Raw genomic sequence first — 13,528 nt, forward strand, 5'->3', positions numbered from 1 at the left:
GCTTGGTGTGAAGCAGCGTGGCGTCGTTCCTACAAAGAAATACCAGTGAAATCAGGATTTCTTTTTTTTTTTTTTTTTCCTGCACCACAAAATGGTGCTTCCTCTGCCTTTCGGATCAGCACTGGCCCAGGTGAGAAAGCAGTCAGGGCTGCCAAAGGATTTCCATTTTATAATCCATTCGTCTCTTTCCAATTTTGGCAAAACCCTACTCTGATTCTGAATCCCCAGCTGCCTCTAATCCTTATTTTTCTATTCTATTACCTTTTTCTTATTGATTTCTGAAGCTTGTTTATTGTATTATGAGCAAGCCATTTGTTGAATACCAACATCCCCAGGTTTCTGTTTCTTTTTCATTCTTTCCTTTTAGGAGTCTTACTTTTTGTGTTCTATTTGAGAAGTCTTCGCTTACCCCACAGTTAAGAAGGTTTTTTATGTTGTTTTCTTTTGGCACTGGGACTGTCTTACAGTCCACATTTAGGTCTGCAGTTCAATAGGATCTGATGTTTGTGTGCGTCGTCAGGGGGGATCGAGGCTTAGTTTTCCCATCTGGACGTCCAGTTGCCCCAGGACGATCTACTGAAAATACCATGCTCTTTGCAGTGCAGTGCACCTTTGCTAAAAATCTAGAGTCCCCTCCATGAATTTGTTTTGGGGCTTTCAACTCCGTGCCATGGCCTGTGTTTCTAGGTTTGTCCCAATTAAACACTGTTCGGCTTATTACAGCTTCCTAATCAGATGGGGTCTCCAGTAGGACCAGATCTCCAGTTCTGTTCTTCAGGGCTGTCCCGGATGTTCTCCGTCCAGACACCCACATTAGAATTGACCTGAAAAGCCCCTACATTGTTTAGAATGTGCAGCCGAAGTGGAGAGTTACTTGAACTTTTGAGCAGTTCCCGAAGTTTTTGCCAGGGCCTGTGGAAAATTTATCTGTTGATCAAATGTGACTCATTCTTCAAAATGCGCGGTACTAATTGCGACCCACTACAACCTAAATGTTCTTCCATGGGGAAAATCTTAATACCTGATAATCTGGTTCAGCGTGATGGGTCTATAATAGTAGCTACCTTCCAGCTGACACTTTTTCTCTTGAATTTATTTTTCTTTCCTCCAATTTATAATCAAGTCTTCACTTTTTGATTTACTGTGAAGCAAGAATTGCTAGATAAACCAGAAAAGCTATTTTCCTTAAAGACCTTTCAAAACCCCACAGCTTTAATATCTACTTGTTACAGTGTTATTGTTAGATTTAAATTTAGTGGAAAATGGGCTTCTTATTAGTTCTTTGGTTTTAAACTCATAAATCCCTTTCATTAAATCTTTTTTTTTATTAAGGTTTAGCAAACTCCCACCAGCATTTGATAATATTCCTGGGAAAGACTTGACTCTCAGAGAGCTACTCCTGTATTTTTTTAACATGTAAAAATGTAGTCGCAAATAATCTCCTGTTTGCGGTTCAACAGTAAAAGCCGAGATAATATTTGTATTCAGATATTTACACTACATACAATAATCTGAGTGTGCCCCGGTCCCTCCCAAACTCTCCTATATTCTTTCTGTCAAAATATTTAAATACATTTAAGCATGTTGATGGGAAAGGTCCAGATGGAGAAGGATGCAAGCCCGCAGGCAGTTTTCAGAGCCCTCTTACTCACCAACACCAGGCGGAGCCCAGCTGGAAGGATTTGGTAGGAGTTACTTTGTTTCCTCCCAGGTTGGTGAGATTCGCGGTTACGGTGATGGAAATGTGTTCGCCAGGGCAGTTCAAAGGGCCGGGCTGTCCTGACATTCTTTCTGGCTGGTTGACCCACACATCGCCGTGGAAGGCTCACGATGAGAAGTGACAGAACAGGGCATGTCCCAAAACTTTCCTACGCTAGATGTGGGAAGGAGAGAAGAGAGGAGGTGGGAGAAACAGGAGCAGAAAGAGGAGCACAAGCAGGTGGTTGAAGGAGGAGGGTTGTCAGGCCGGAGAGGTGCTGGGGAGGTCCGGAAGGGAAGGGTCCTGGGGTCTATCTGGTAATAGGAACGCAGCGGACGGGCAGGCAAGCGGCTGTCCCTAATCTGCCAGACACTGTCCTTTCGCCACAAGTCCTTGACATTGAATCTTGGGGCTACAATTTACAAACCCTGTGATCTTCTTTTTGTGATTTGATGAAGACTTCGTTATATAGGTATGATCAGTTAACAGGCATCACTGGCCATTGGCGGTTGATCTAGCCTCCAGCACCTGTCCCTTTCTGGGAGGTTAGGGTGATGGGACTGAACATTACAAAACCCTCTAATCACTTGGTTGTTTCCCCTTACAACTGGCCCCCAACCTTCCAGGCTTTCCAAAAGTCCTCTCATTAACATGACACAAGACCTTTTTTTTTTTTTTTCTTACATTCCTTAGGAAATTCCGAAGGTTTTAGGAGCTCTGTGCCAAAGGGGACAAAGACCAAAATCTACTTCTTCTTATACATCTTATTATAAACCGTCATATCACAAAGGTCCATCTTGAACAGTAAGAGCAATCCTAATTCAGCCTATCTGAGGGAAGTTCAAATAAGAAAGGGGAACCGAGTGTGGGATACCCTGCATCCTGCTTAGGCAAGCCTGACTCTGAGCCTTTCTTTAATGGCATCCATCGCAAGGATGTCAGTCACCCTCCTCTGACAACTGCTGAATCCTGGCCAGGAGAAAGGAAGACACCGATGAGGGGATGTCCCTTATTCTAATGGGTTGCTCCTTCATTTCTGCATAATTTAAATTCTCTCATTTTACGCCTTTTCTTTCAAACTGGGTAGGTTTCAGCAGTGATGTTCATTCTTTGCTTTGTAGGACTTTGCCAGTGTAGGTAGGAATAGATTGAACGCGGAGTGTGGTTTTTGCTGATGGTTTACGTTGCTTCAGGTTGCGGTCATATGATAACTTGTGTGTGCGCGCGTGTGTGAGTGTGCGTGTGCATGTGCGTGTGTGTGTTTAGCGTGGTTTGTGGATCTGTCAGTGTCGTTTCTCTGAGCAAGGAACTTAAAGGCAGAGTTTTCCGGCTTCAACATGATGTTGTAGCAGATCATTGACACCAAATTTGCTTCACGAATGTGGCAGTTTGGTATCCATGAAGGCGTACTTGAAAGTTACAGAAAACTTTTTTCTCAAATTTCTAATACGAGTTCTTAAATGTGTGTATCTCTTCCTTTTTTGCCTCCCCCCCCCCCACCTTTTGGCACTGGAGAACACTTTCGCAATTTATCATCCCCCATTTGTGCACAAAAGGTCACAAACTGAGTCATTTATAAAAACTAGCCAAATGATTGGAAATGAAGAAAAAAAAGTCACAGAGTAAAGACAGGCCAAAATAATATGCTGTTGTCTTGTGTGCCTTCTTTTTCAGGTCAGAACTGCGGCGGTTTAGTCCAGGGTCCCAACGGCACCATCGAGAGCCCAGGGTTTCCGCACGGCTATCCAAACTACGCCAACTGCACCTGGATCATTATCACAGGAGAACGCAATCGGATACAGCTGTCCTTCCACACCTTCGCCCTTGAAGAAGATTTTGATATTTTATCGGTGTACGACGGCCAGCTCCAACAAGGGAATTTGAAAGTGAGGTAAAGTACTGCCTCTTTATATCACATGTCAGGCAGCCCTGCGGGACTTAGGTTCTGGAAGTCCGTTGGAATGACCTGAGTTTAATTATCAGAAAATGTTAGTTACAATAAAAAGTAGACTTTTGTGCACACTTTTTTAATACTTGAGAACTTGTTATTGAAAGCAGTCATTGCCTTCATTTATAGATGTCAAATGGTTACAGATCTGTAAACGCTGTTGTCAAGGTAATTCCAGGCAAGTTACAATACACCATTGTTTTTAAGCAACTGCGGATGGGAGAGAGAAGTCACAGAGAGGACGGATCGGGACGATCCGGAGAACAGCAGAAGGAGCTTCTGCACTGTCAGAGAGCACACTCAAGACAGAGTCGGGGCGTGGGTGGGATAAAACCATGAGAGAATACTGAGCTCCTCGGAGAATTTGTGGTTCTCACAATCAGGATATATTCCATTCCCCATCAGTTTTCTCTTTCGAGCTATGATTTCTACCATAAAGAAAGAACAAAAATTTTCTGGGATGTTTTTAAGGTACTTTTTTTTTTTCCCCCCATTTATCAGCCAGAAAAGAATTGTGCCTGTGCAAGTATATCCTTTTTTTTTTTTTTTTTTTTTTGGTTAAAGGAGAGAGGAATGTCCCTTTCAAATAGATTGGAATTTCTTAGGTAAACTGCTAAACATATTTAAATAAGGCAAATGAGGCTTTATCTTCTGGCTTTAAAATTTTATACTAATTAGAGATTGTTGAATATATGAAGTTTTGTAGAAAAATGGACAGTGGGCAGAGAAATTTACTGCTTAGATAAATAAAATGGGATTGTTGCTATTGTCAACAGAATTACACACAAATCCAATGCTTTATATTTTATTTTGTGGATTGAGAAAAGTCTCCTCTGACCACAGACAATTGTACATCTAGTTAATATATTAATAATTAAGATATATACAAGTTAATATATTAAATATATAATGATATGCTTTATTTATACTTTCTTTATGCATTTTTAGATATACAACACATTTTTTTTTTTCTGGGTCATTTACAATATCTGTGTCTGTGTCTAGAAACTCTTTGCCTTTTTGTCACATATTGCACACAACTATCTCTTTTTATGAATGACCTAGGTAAGCTTTTCCCTGTCTAACATGTATGGCCCTCATTTTGTGTGTTGAGGAAAGTTTCTACAAATATAATCCTTGGTAATTTGATATAAGATTTCTTACCCACTTCCTGCTCTTCTAAAGATTAGTTATTTACTAGTTTTTCTTGCAAATAAGTTATGATACTAGAGAATGGTGGTATGTTGTAACAATAGAAAGAATTGTAATAGAAACTGCAGATGTAACATTTAAAAAATAGCATAAACGATGAATTTTGGAACACTGAAAAAAATTAAATTAACTTAAATTTTAAAAAATAAATAAAAAATAGAGAATCAAATTTATTGTAATATCATCATATAACTTTTTTTCAAAGCAATTATTTCTCTTTCCATTAAGAAAATTCTCCATATGTACTCTATAAAGATACTTCTCTGTCAATATGTTTCCTATTTTATTTTAAAATCTAAAAATATTTTTATTTTAATATATATTATTTATTTTACATTTTTATAATGTTTTATAACTATTTGAATTTATAATTTTATCTTAATTCCTATAATTCTACCTTATTCTAAAGGAAATCTGCTACAATGTTGATTCCCTATCTTTAAACAATTTATGTCCTTACAGTGGCTTTATGACCACTTCATATGTTAACTCCAACGTTTAGAAAACAGCATTCCTGTGATCTTCAATATTTTAACAAGATAGCAGTGGAAATATGAAGGTTGAGTAACTAGATTCATTGCATTTTATTTCAGTGAATAGTATATAAATTGCTCTCAGTACCTCAAAGAGCTTTATAAATGTAGGTGAATAATCGGAATGACATCATGACTTTTTTACTGACATAGATACTGAAAGCAAAGCAAATAAGCTGATAAGAAAAAACTCCTTCGGTTCATGTAAGTTACTCAGTTACCTACAATTTTTTGTTTGAGACAGAGGACAAATATGTCACATTTCTGCCTGTTTCCAATCCTTAAGGTGAGGAAAATTCTTTCATCCATTAAATTCTGTAATCTATCTTATATCTCCATACTTGGACTGCCTTTTGGGGACAGTCTGCGGGCAGAGGGGAGATCTTCTGAGGACAGAAATCACCAGGGCAGGTATCATGACACAAATAGGCAAAACAGATCAGGAACAGGATGCCACAGACGGCTCGGTGCTAGGAGTCTCCACTCACAACGTTTTGGATAAAGAAGGACATGAAATAGAAACATGGACATTGTTAAGATGGTTGCAACATTTCAAGACTGGCTGATTCAAATAGAATCAAATTCTAATTAACGAGGGGAGGAAGCTTCTCGTCTCCATGCTTGCTACCTGTTTCCCATTAGGTCTTGGAACGGGTGTCTAGTTCTGGAACATGGCCAGCTCAACACAGACCGCAGCTCTGGCATTCTAAGGCTGTTTTCTCCGAGGACTGATGTCTGTCCTGACGCACTGAGTTGTCACGGACGTTCTTTCTTAGCTCTAACCCAGTCGGAACTGCTGCACAGAAACTGTCCTTAGTAGTTCAACATGGATAGCAACAAAACACAGTAATTTTTTTTTTTCAAGAACGTGAGAGTTTTATTATAAAGAAATCTTTTTTGCTTAACCACAATGAAGAAAATTTTTCCAAATTGTATACGATTTAGATTTAACTGCTAACAGAACCTAGGATGTGGAGGGTAGAATTGTTGATATTCATGTTGTAATTTGACCTACAGTGAAGACTAACTATATTATTTTCCCTCTGGAAGAAAAAAAGTCTTTATTTTTAAATATTTTTAAAATATTTGTTTATTTGTCAGAGAGAGAGATTGAGTGAGAGAGCGCCAGCAGGGGGAGCAGCAGGCAGAGGGAGAGGCCGGCTTCCCGCTGAGCAGAGAGCCGGATGAGGGGCTGGATCCCAGGACCCTGGAACCATGACCTGAGCTGAAGGCAGAGGCTTCACTGACTGAGCCACCCGGGCATTCTGAAAGAAAGAAAGAAAAAAATAATAAATTAAAAAAAAACAAAAAAAAACTTTGAAGCAAAACAGAACAAAGCACACAACAACAGAAACCCGACATACAATGTATGTTATCGGCTTGAATTATTTATACAACTCAGACAACAGACATGATGCGCACCACCATCAGTAAATCGGTTTTAGCATGGAGATATGGAAAGGTCAATTAAGGCTTCTCTTAAACCCAAAAGAAGAGTTTTGACTCAAAATTAGAAATAGAAGGGTGCTCCTTGAGAGGCACGTGGCCGGCTCGGTGGGAAGAACATGCAGCCGCTGGGGTGGGTGGCGGGCTCCGCCGGTGAAGGGGCCGCCTTCAGCTCAGGTCATGATGTCGGGGTCCTGGGATCAAGTCCCACATCTGGCTCCCTGCTCAGCAGGGAATCTGCTTCTCCCTCTCCCTCTGCTGCTCCCCCTGTTGGGGTTCACACTTGCTCTCTCTTTCTCCAAGAAATGAATAAATAAAATCTTAAAAAAAAAAAATTAAAAGAAGAGCGTGCAACTCTTGGACTGTCGTAGTGAGTTCAAGCCCCACACTGGTGTAGTGATTATTTAAAAAAGAAGGAAAACATCGGCTCTTTGAATTACCTCGACTTAAAACAAGTGATTCTTATGACCTATCACATTATCGCTATTTTGTGACTCTTTACCCCTTATAGACTCTGCCCCCGTCTTGCTTCTCAAGTTCCCACACTGCAGCCATGTCGTTGTAAAGTCTTACACTTCATATTCTAGAACATCCCTTCGTTAGCCACAACCTGCTTTGTTCCTCACAGAAGCGGCTCCAGTGAAGCCCCTTCTATCATAGAGGGGGATTTGGGTTGACCAGTACGCCGACACGGGCCGTTCTTGTCCTAGGCTCATGCCTCCCCACCTGGAAACACTCACTGCAGTCCTGCCACGTTCTGTAGTGCCGGTAATAGAAGCATTTCTAGAAACAGGGCCCTGATATTGAAGGAACGCAGTAACCTGACCCTGACTACATGTCTGACCTCGAGTCTCTTGTACTCATTTCTAATTCTCTTTGTCTACTTGGGCTGCATCACAGAACACCAGACCCTGCATGGCCTTTAAAAACAACAGACATTTATTCCTCATAGTTCTGGAGGTTGTAACTTCAAGATCAAGGTGCTGGCATATTTAATGTCGAATGAAGGGCTGCTTCTTGGTTCATAGGTGGTGGTTTTCTCCTGTGTCCTCGTGTGGCAGAAGGGCCACGGTAGCTCTTCAGGGTCTCTGTTGGAAGGGCATTATCGCATTCCCGGAGCCTTCCCCTTATGCCCTAACCACCTCCCACAGAGCTCACCTTCAAATAGTGTCTGTTACATTGGAGGTTAGGATTTCAACATAAGTGTTTGGGAGCAGGGTCGCAAACATTGTCTACAGCACTGTGGGAGCTCATGATTTAGTGGAATGGATCTGTGAGTTATTCCTTGATCTGATTTTGGGAGAGTGTGTTGATCATCTCTACTTCCTCATCCTTCCTTCTGCTCACCTAAATGATATCCTACTTCCAAAACCCACTTCGCATTATACCTATTTCGGAAAATTCTCCCTGTGCATACACATTATGAAATGAAAACACCCCCTGAAGTTTCATTTTTTTTCTAAGCTCTTTTAGCACTTCCCACTAACATAGACCTTGAAGGATAGGCTCCTCTGAAATTACACCAGCTCCAAAGTTGTTGTTGGGGTTGTAGATCTGTGTTGAGTATGTCAAGTAGAACATACGCCCTTTGAAGCCAAGACATGGGTCATGAGTGCGTTTCTCTGGTGATGGTGGATATGTTCACTTAGCCTTTCTCCTCTGGATAAGCACGAGTTAATTGTCCAAGAGAGAGATTGTTATCCAGTAAGATACTCCATATCTCTAAATATGAAGTAGTGAACTAGTGTTTTTTGTCTCCAAATCAGAAAATAATTGAAGTTGCTATCAACCTCCAACTGTGATAACATTATAATATCAAACTTGGAGTAGAAATCTCATTATAACCTCAATAAATGAGTGAAAGTGAACCTATGGAGGGAAATTGTGGCATGCATATGTGGGAAATCAGAATATATTATTCCACAATTATTGCAGCATACAAGAAAATAGGTTTGGCAGTGCTTGACTCTCCTGTGACTTAGACAAGATTATCCCTTGTTTTCTGCAATGATGATGATAAGAAGCTAGAGATTAATGTGATAAGGCCATCCCAATGAAGAGATCATTAATAAGTGTTGTTAAAATATCACAGTTTTCTCTAGCTTTTTTTTCTGCACTGTAATCATGGGTTTGAATGCATTTAAATTAGCTAAGAAACCTGTGTAATATTAACTATATCTGGTGTTTAGAACATGAGGACTTTGGAGAGCTAAGAAGGGGTTTTAATTGCACCCAGAATAGATTAGCCTTGAGATCTAGCAATGCCTAAATTCTGCCTTTCCATCCCCCGTTGCTGGTATGAGGTCCCGGCGGAAACACTCACAGATCAATAGATAAAAATCAAAGCATCATTTTATTTTTAACTGGGGTGGTGACTCATGCTGCCATTGAGACTCAGATACGTGTCGTGCAAAGTGGGCATAGGAGATTCTACAGCGCCCGGAGTCCCATTCTAACACCAACATGGCTCTTGACGCCGTATCCGCTTCAGCCAGCCTCACGGTCAGGAACGACCGCACCAGCACCTGGCGAGGGAGGGAGGGAGAGCCCGAAGAGAGGGGCCTTGTAGTTAGAGCCCACTGCCCAGAGCTGATGTCTCCAGCCACAGAGCCCAGAAACTCCAGCGGCGCTTGCGCGGCCGATGCAGCGGGCTCTCCTGCCTTCGCGAGGACTCCTCAGAGAAGCTGAGCGGGACAGTGGTGGCGTCTGGTCCTCGTATATCAACCTGTCATGTTCCCAGAATTATGTGAATTTGTCAGCCCCGTCCACTACTCTACGTACAGAATTAGTGATGAAACAAAGATTAAATGTTTCTGATACATCTTCCAAATTTCCTTTCTCACCATATGCTTGCTTGCTTGCTTGATTATTTATTATTTTTTTCTCAACATATGCTCTAACTTAGCAACTCATAGATAGGCAAGCTCAATGCTTATTGGGTAAGGAGTAGTGGGTTTTTTGTTTTTTGTTTTTTGTTTTTTTTTGATTGGTGTTCTCCTGTGGATTTGCATGGAAACCAGAAATTCAAGGATAAGATTGAGGCCTGAATATAGATATATTTTATCTGTATATCTCTGTCTCTATATCTACCTATAATACAGATATATAGATATTTCTCTCTCTCTCTATATATATATAATATATACACACACATGTGTATATATGGGTGTGTGTAATATTTATTATATATTATATATATATTATAGCTGATTTTAATATATATGTGTCTGTATATGTGTGTGTAATATATAACACTATATATTATCTATATTATAGCTGATTTTAATATATATAATATAGTTGATTTTAATAGGTAGCTTTGTTTGAGACTAACTATATTTTATATATGTATGTATGTTCATAAGACTTATGTTTATTAACAAAAATGATGAAATTGTTACTAAGTAGAAGTCCCAGAGATAAAATAATGAAGCATTCAAGGGAGATAGGCAGAATTTTGTTTGTAATACTACAAGCAAGTTTTAACATGTATTTAAATCCTAACCACCACCTCTTCAAGCTGTGGCGATTTTTTTCTGCAGTTCCCAAACTCGGATGGTTCACTTCCGTATCTTGGCAAACTTTATTCATTTGGTCAGAGAAGTCTTTTGGCTCATCATAAGTATATGTGTGTGTGGAAAATTTCCTAAAACTTCTAACTCTCAGGACAGAATTTCCCTTATAAACATGTGGACATCGGGAAATAGGAGTTTTAGAAAGAGAACAGATGAGAAGAGGAACGAATGGTTGGAAACCGGATTCCATGTTCAGCAAAGATAGTTTGTTGGATTAGTCATGGGAGCCTGAAAGTAGGCATGGTTTTACAAAATATAAAATCTTATCTCACTACTTAATAACAGGAGAGATACGTTGGGTCACCAATTTAAATATTCATATGGAAAACCAAAAATAGTGGAAAAAAATTCTTCAGTACAAATCACTTAGAAATCATGAAGAAAATGGCAGAAGACTTTGACCTCCTAAAATTTAAAGCTCAAAAGCCAAATGACAAATCGAGAAAAAGAATTCACAAGAGCCATGCAAGACAAAGAGATGATGTCCTTCACTGAGAAAATTCACCAGCGGAAATATCAGGGAATGAAAGCATTTATCTGAAAATCTGGTAAAGATATGACCGAAGAGTTCAACTATAAGAAATTCATGGCATTCAGTGTAACTAAAGCCAATTAAAATAATAATGCAAAATAATATCTCACCATTCTGAAGAGCAACAATTTTTACATGTTTTGACAAGTCAGAGTTTTTAAGGATTATTCGAGATACAAATCTTGAAATTTCTCTCAGATTGAAAAACTGTAAACAAACTCATTCAGCAAGACTGTGCTATGAATTTATTCTACAAAAGTACCCCCAAACATGACAAAATGTATGTAAAGGAATGTTTATGGGTGCATTTTGATAATACTGAAAAAGATCAGGATTGCCTGTCTTTCCACAGAGACTAAATGAATTAGAGTGTATATGTATTATAGCACACCACTGATGTGATCTTTGATGGTTGATATGAAGTGATCTCTCTTTTTCAGTTAAAAATAAATACAGAATTAGAATGTCCAATTTCTCTCAACACCTTATTCTTTTTAATAGATGATGCTTATTAACACATAATCAAACACCTTCAGGGGAGTCCCAGACGGTGGGACCTCGGAGCTCTCTTCCTTACATATAATTACCGTCCACTGTAGTGAGTTCAGTGGGGCGGTGGGAAGCTGGACCCAGGGCACGAACCCAGCCTGAGAGATCCCAGGGGCGTTCTGCCAGCCAGCGGTCATCAACTGAAAATGCTGTCTTCATCCGGAAATATTGTGGCTACTGAGTGTCCCTGGAGGCCCTTCTGGAGGGATGTTGTTTTGTCCTTGTTTTTGTTTTCTGTGTTTTTGTAAATATCTGTTTTCTGTCTTCGGAACTCGTGAAAGCAACCAGGTCTAGGTCTCATCCTATCTCCCTCCCTGTTTATCTCTGTTTCTCTCTCTTTCAATCTCTCCCTACCTCCATCTGCCTCCAGCGTGTTCTCTCTCTCTCTCTCATCTATATTTATATCAGTGTTTCTCAACTGTGACTTTCTGCCCCAGGGGACATTTGGCAATGTCTAGAGACATTTTTGGCGGTCACAACCGGATGGAGGCACCGCTAGTACGGAGTCGGTATAACAGAGAGATGTTGATAAAAATCCTATGAGGCACAAGACAGCCTCTCAGGACAAAGAGGTGTTCATCACAAAACATCAGTAACGTTGTGGATAAAAACCCCTGACTTAGAGCACTGCACCGTCTATAAAAGTCGTCAGTGCAAACCATCTGTGGCTCTAACCGTCAGCATCTGTGCCCATACCTCCGTTTCTCTACGTGGTCTTACCAGTAAAGGACCCGAGCCAGAAGGACTCCAACAGAACTCACCAGGCCTGGGCGACGCTTACTGTCTGCTGTGCGGAGGGAGCTGGCCGGTGCTCTAACTGGACTGAACGGACATGCTTGCGTCGCCTGCAGGACTGTGTCAGCAAGGAGGCGGGATGCCCACAGTATTCCGCATAAGCAGGTTTCACTGAGAATCGTGTTTGTATTCTCTCTCAAAAGGAAATAGAATTATCATATTTTTTTGGTCCTTGGTTTCCTGGAAAAGGAATAAATGTGTCAAAAGATCAGTTAGATCCTGACTTTTACTCTTCTTCATCGTAGTGAATCTGCAAAAGTTGTGTGGTCAGCCCACTGGGAAGCCATCCATTCTCATGAGCAGGAAGGAGAAATGAATAGTCATGTTTCTCTGTATTTCCAAGATTTTAAACAAGTTCTATGTGGATGGCCAGATTAGTAGTTGAATGACTTTCAAGATTTACTTTTCCCCTCCTTTCATTGTTTTAAATATTTGGATAACAAAGCCAGTGCTGATTTATCATCTATCCTCTATAGCAGTCAAGCCCCCAGGATACACTAAACAAAGCATTTTAATTCAATAATATTAGTTGTTTACAAAATATTTGAATGGAATGAGTACCCTATATAAAAATCTTTTTTAATTCACAAAATTATTTTTTTAAAAGGATAGAAGGGGCGCCTGTGCGACTGCCTTCCGCTCAGGTCATGATCCTGGAGTCGCGGGTCAGGGTCCCAGCTCCACGGGGAGTCTGCTTCTCCCTCTGACCTTCTCCTCACTCATGCTCTCTCTCACTGCCTCTCTCAAATAAATAAATAAAATCTTAAAAAAAAAAAGTTAAATTAAATAAAATAAATAAAAGGATAGAAAATTACTTAGAATGTGAAATAATTTTTTCTTTTACTGTAATGAACACAGTCTCCCTTTGCTATTAGTATGATTTCTTTATTATCTGAGCATACTAACAGTAATCAACAAAGTTAATGTTTATCTTAAAGGAGACTTGTTTTGAATTTTGAAGTGTTACTCTTTTTTTTTTTTTTTTTTTTGAAGTGTTACTCTTAAAAACTGCAGCAGTTTTGGTAGACATTTTGCACGTTTTTGCATTTAGGCAGCCAGTAGTATGATAAATAAAAATTATGTAAACAATTAAAAGTATTGACAGCCCAAAGGCTCTAAATTTAGGAAGATGCTTTCAAATAAGGCTTTCCCGGAGCAGAAATAGAGGGTCCTCTTTCTTAAACCTCCGTGTGCTTGCTTGTTTTCTGGCTTACATCTTCCCTTGCCTACCTCCTAGCA

General features: G+C 39.9%; 1 protein-coding gene across 2 annotated transcripts in view; it reads left to right on the top strand.

Annotated features, from left to right (window-relative positions):
• Window positions 1-13,528, top strand: part of CSMD1 (CUB and Sushi multiple domains 1) — a 1,903,837-nt gene that overhangs the window by 354,575 nt on the left and 1,535,734 nt on the right. For both annotated transcript variants that reach the window (XM_082715632.1, XM_082715633.1), the window contains exon 2: window positions 3,374-3,590. In XM_082715632.1, the coding sequence (XP_082571758.1) occupies window positions 3,374-3,590 (217 nt within the window). The remainder of the gene's footprint in view (window positions 1-3,373; window positions 3,591-13,528) is intronic.

The sequence above is a fragment of the Mustela nivalis genome, assembly GCF_964662115.1.
Source record: "Mustela nivalis genome assembly, chromosome: 20".
Classification (NCBI taxonomy): domain Eukaryota; kingdom Metazoa; phylum Chordata; class Mammalia; order Carnivora; family Mustelidae; genus Mustela; species Mustela nivalis.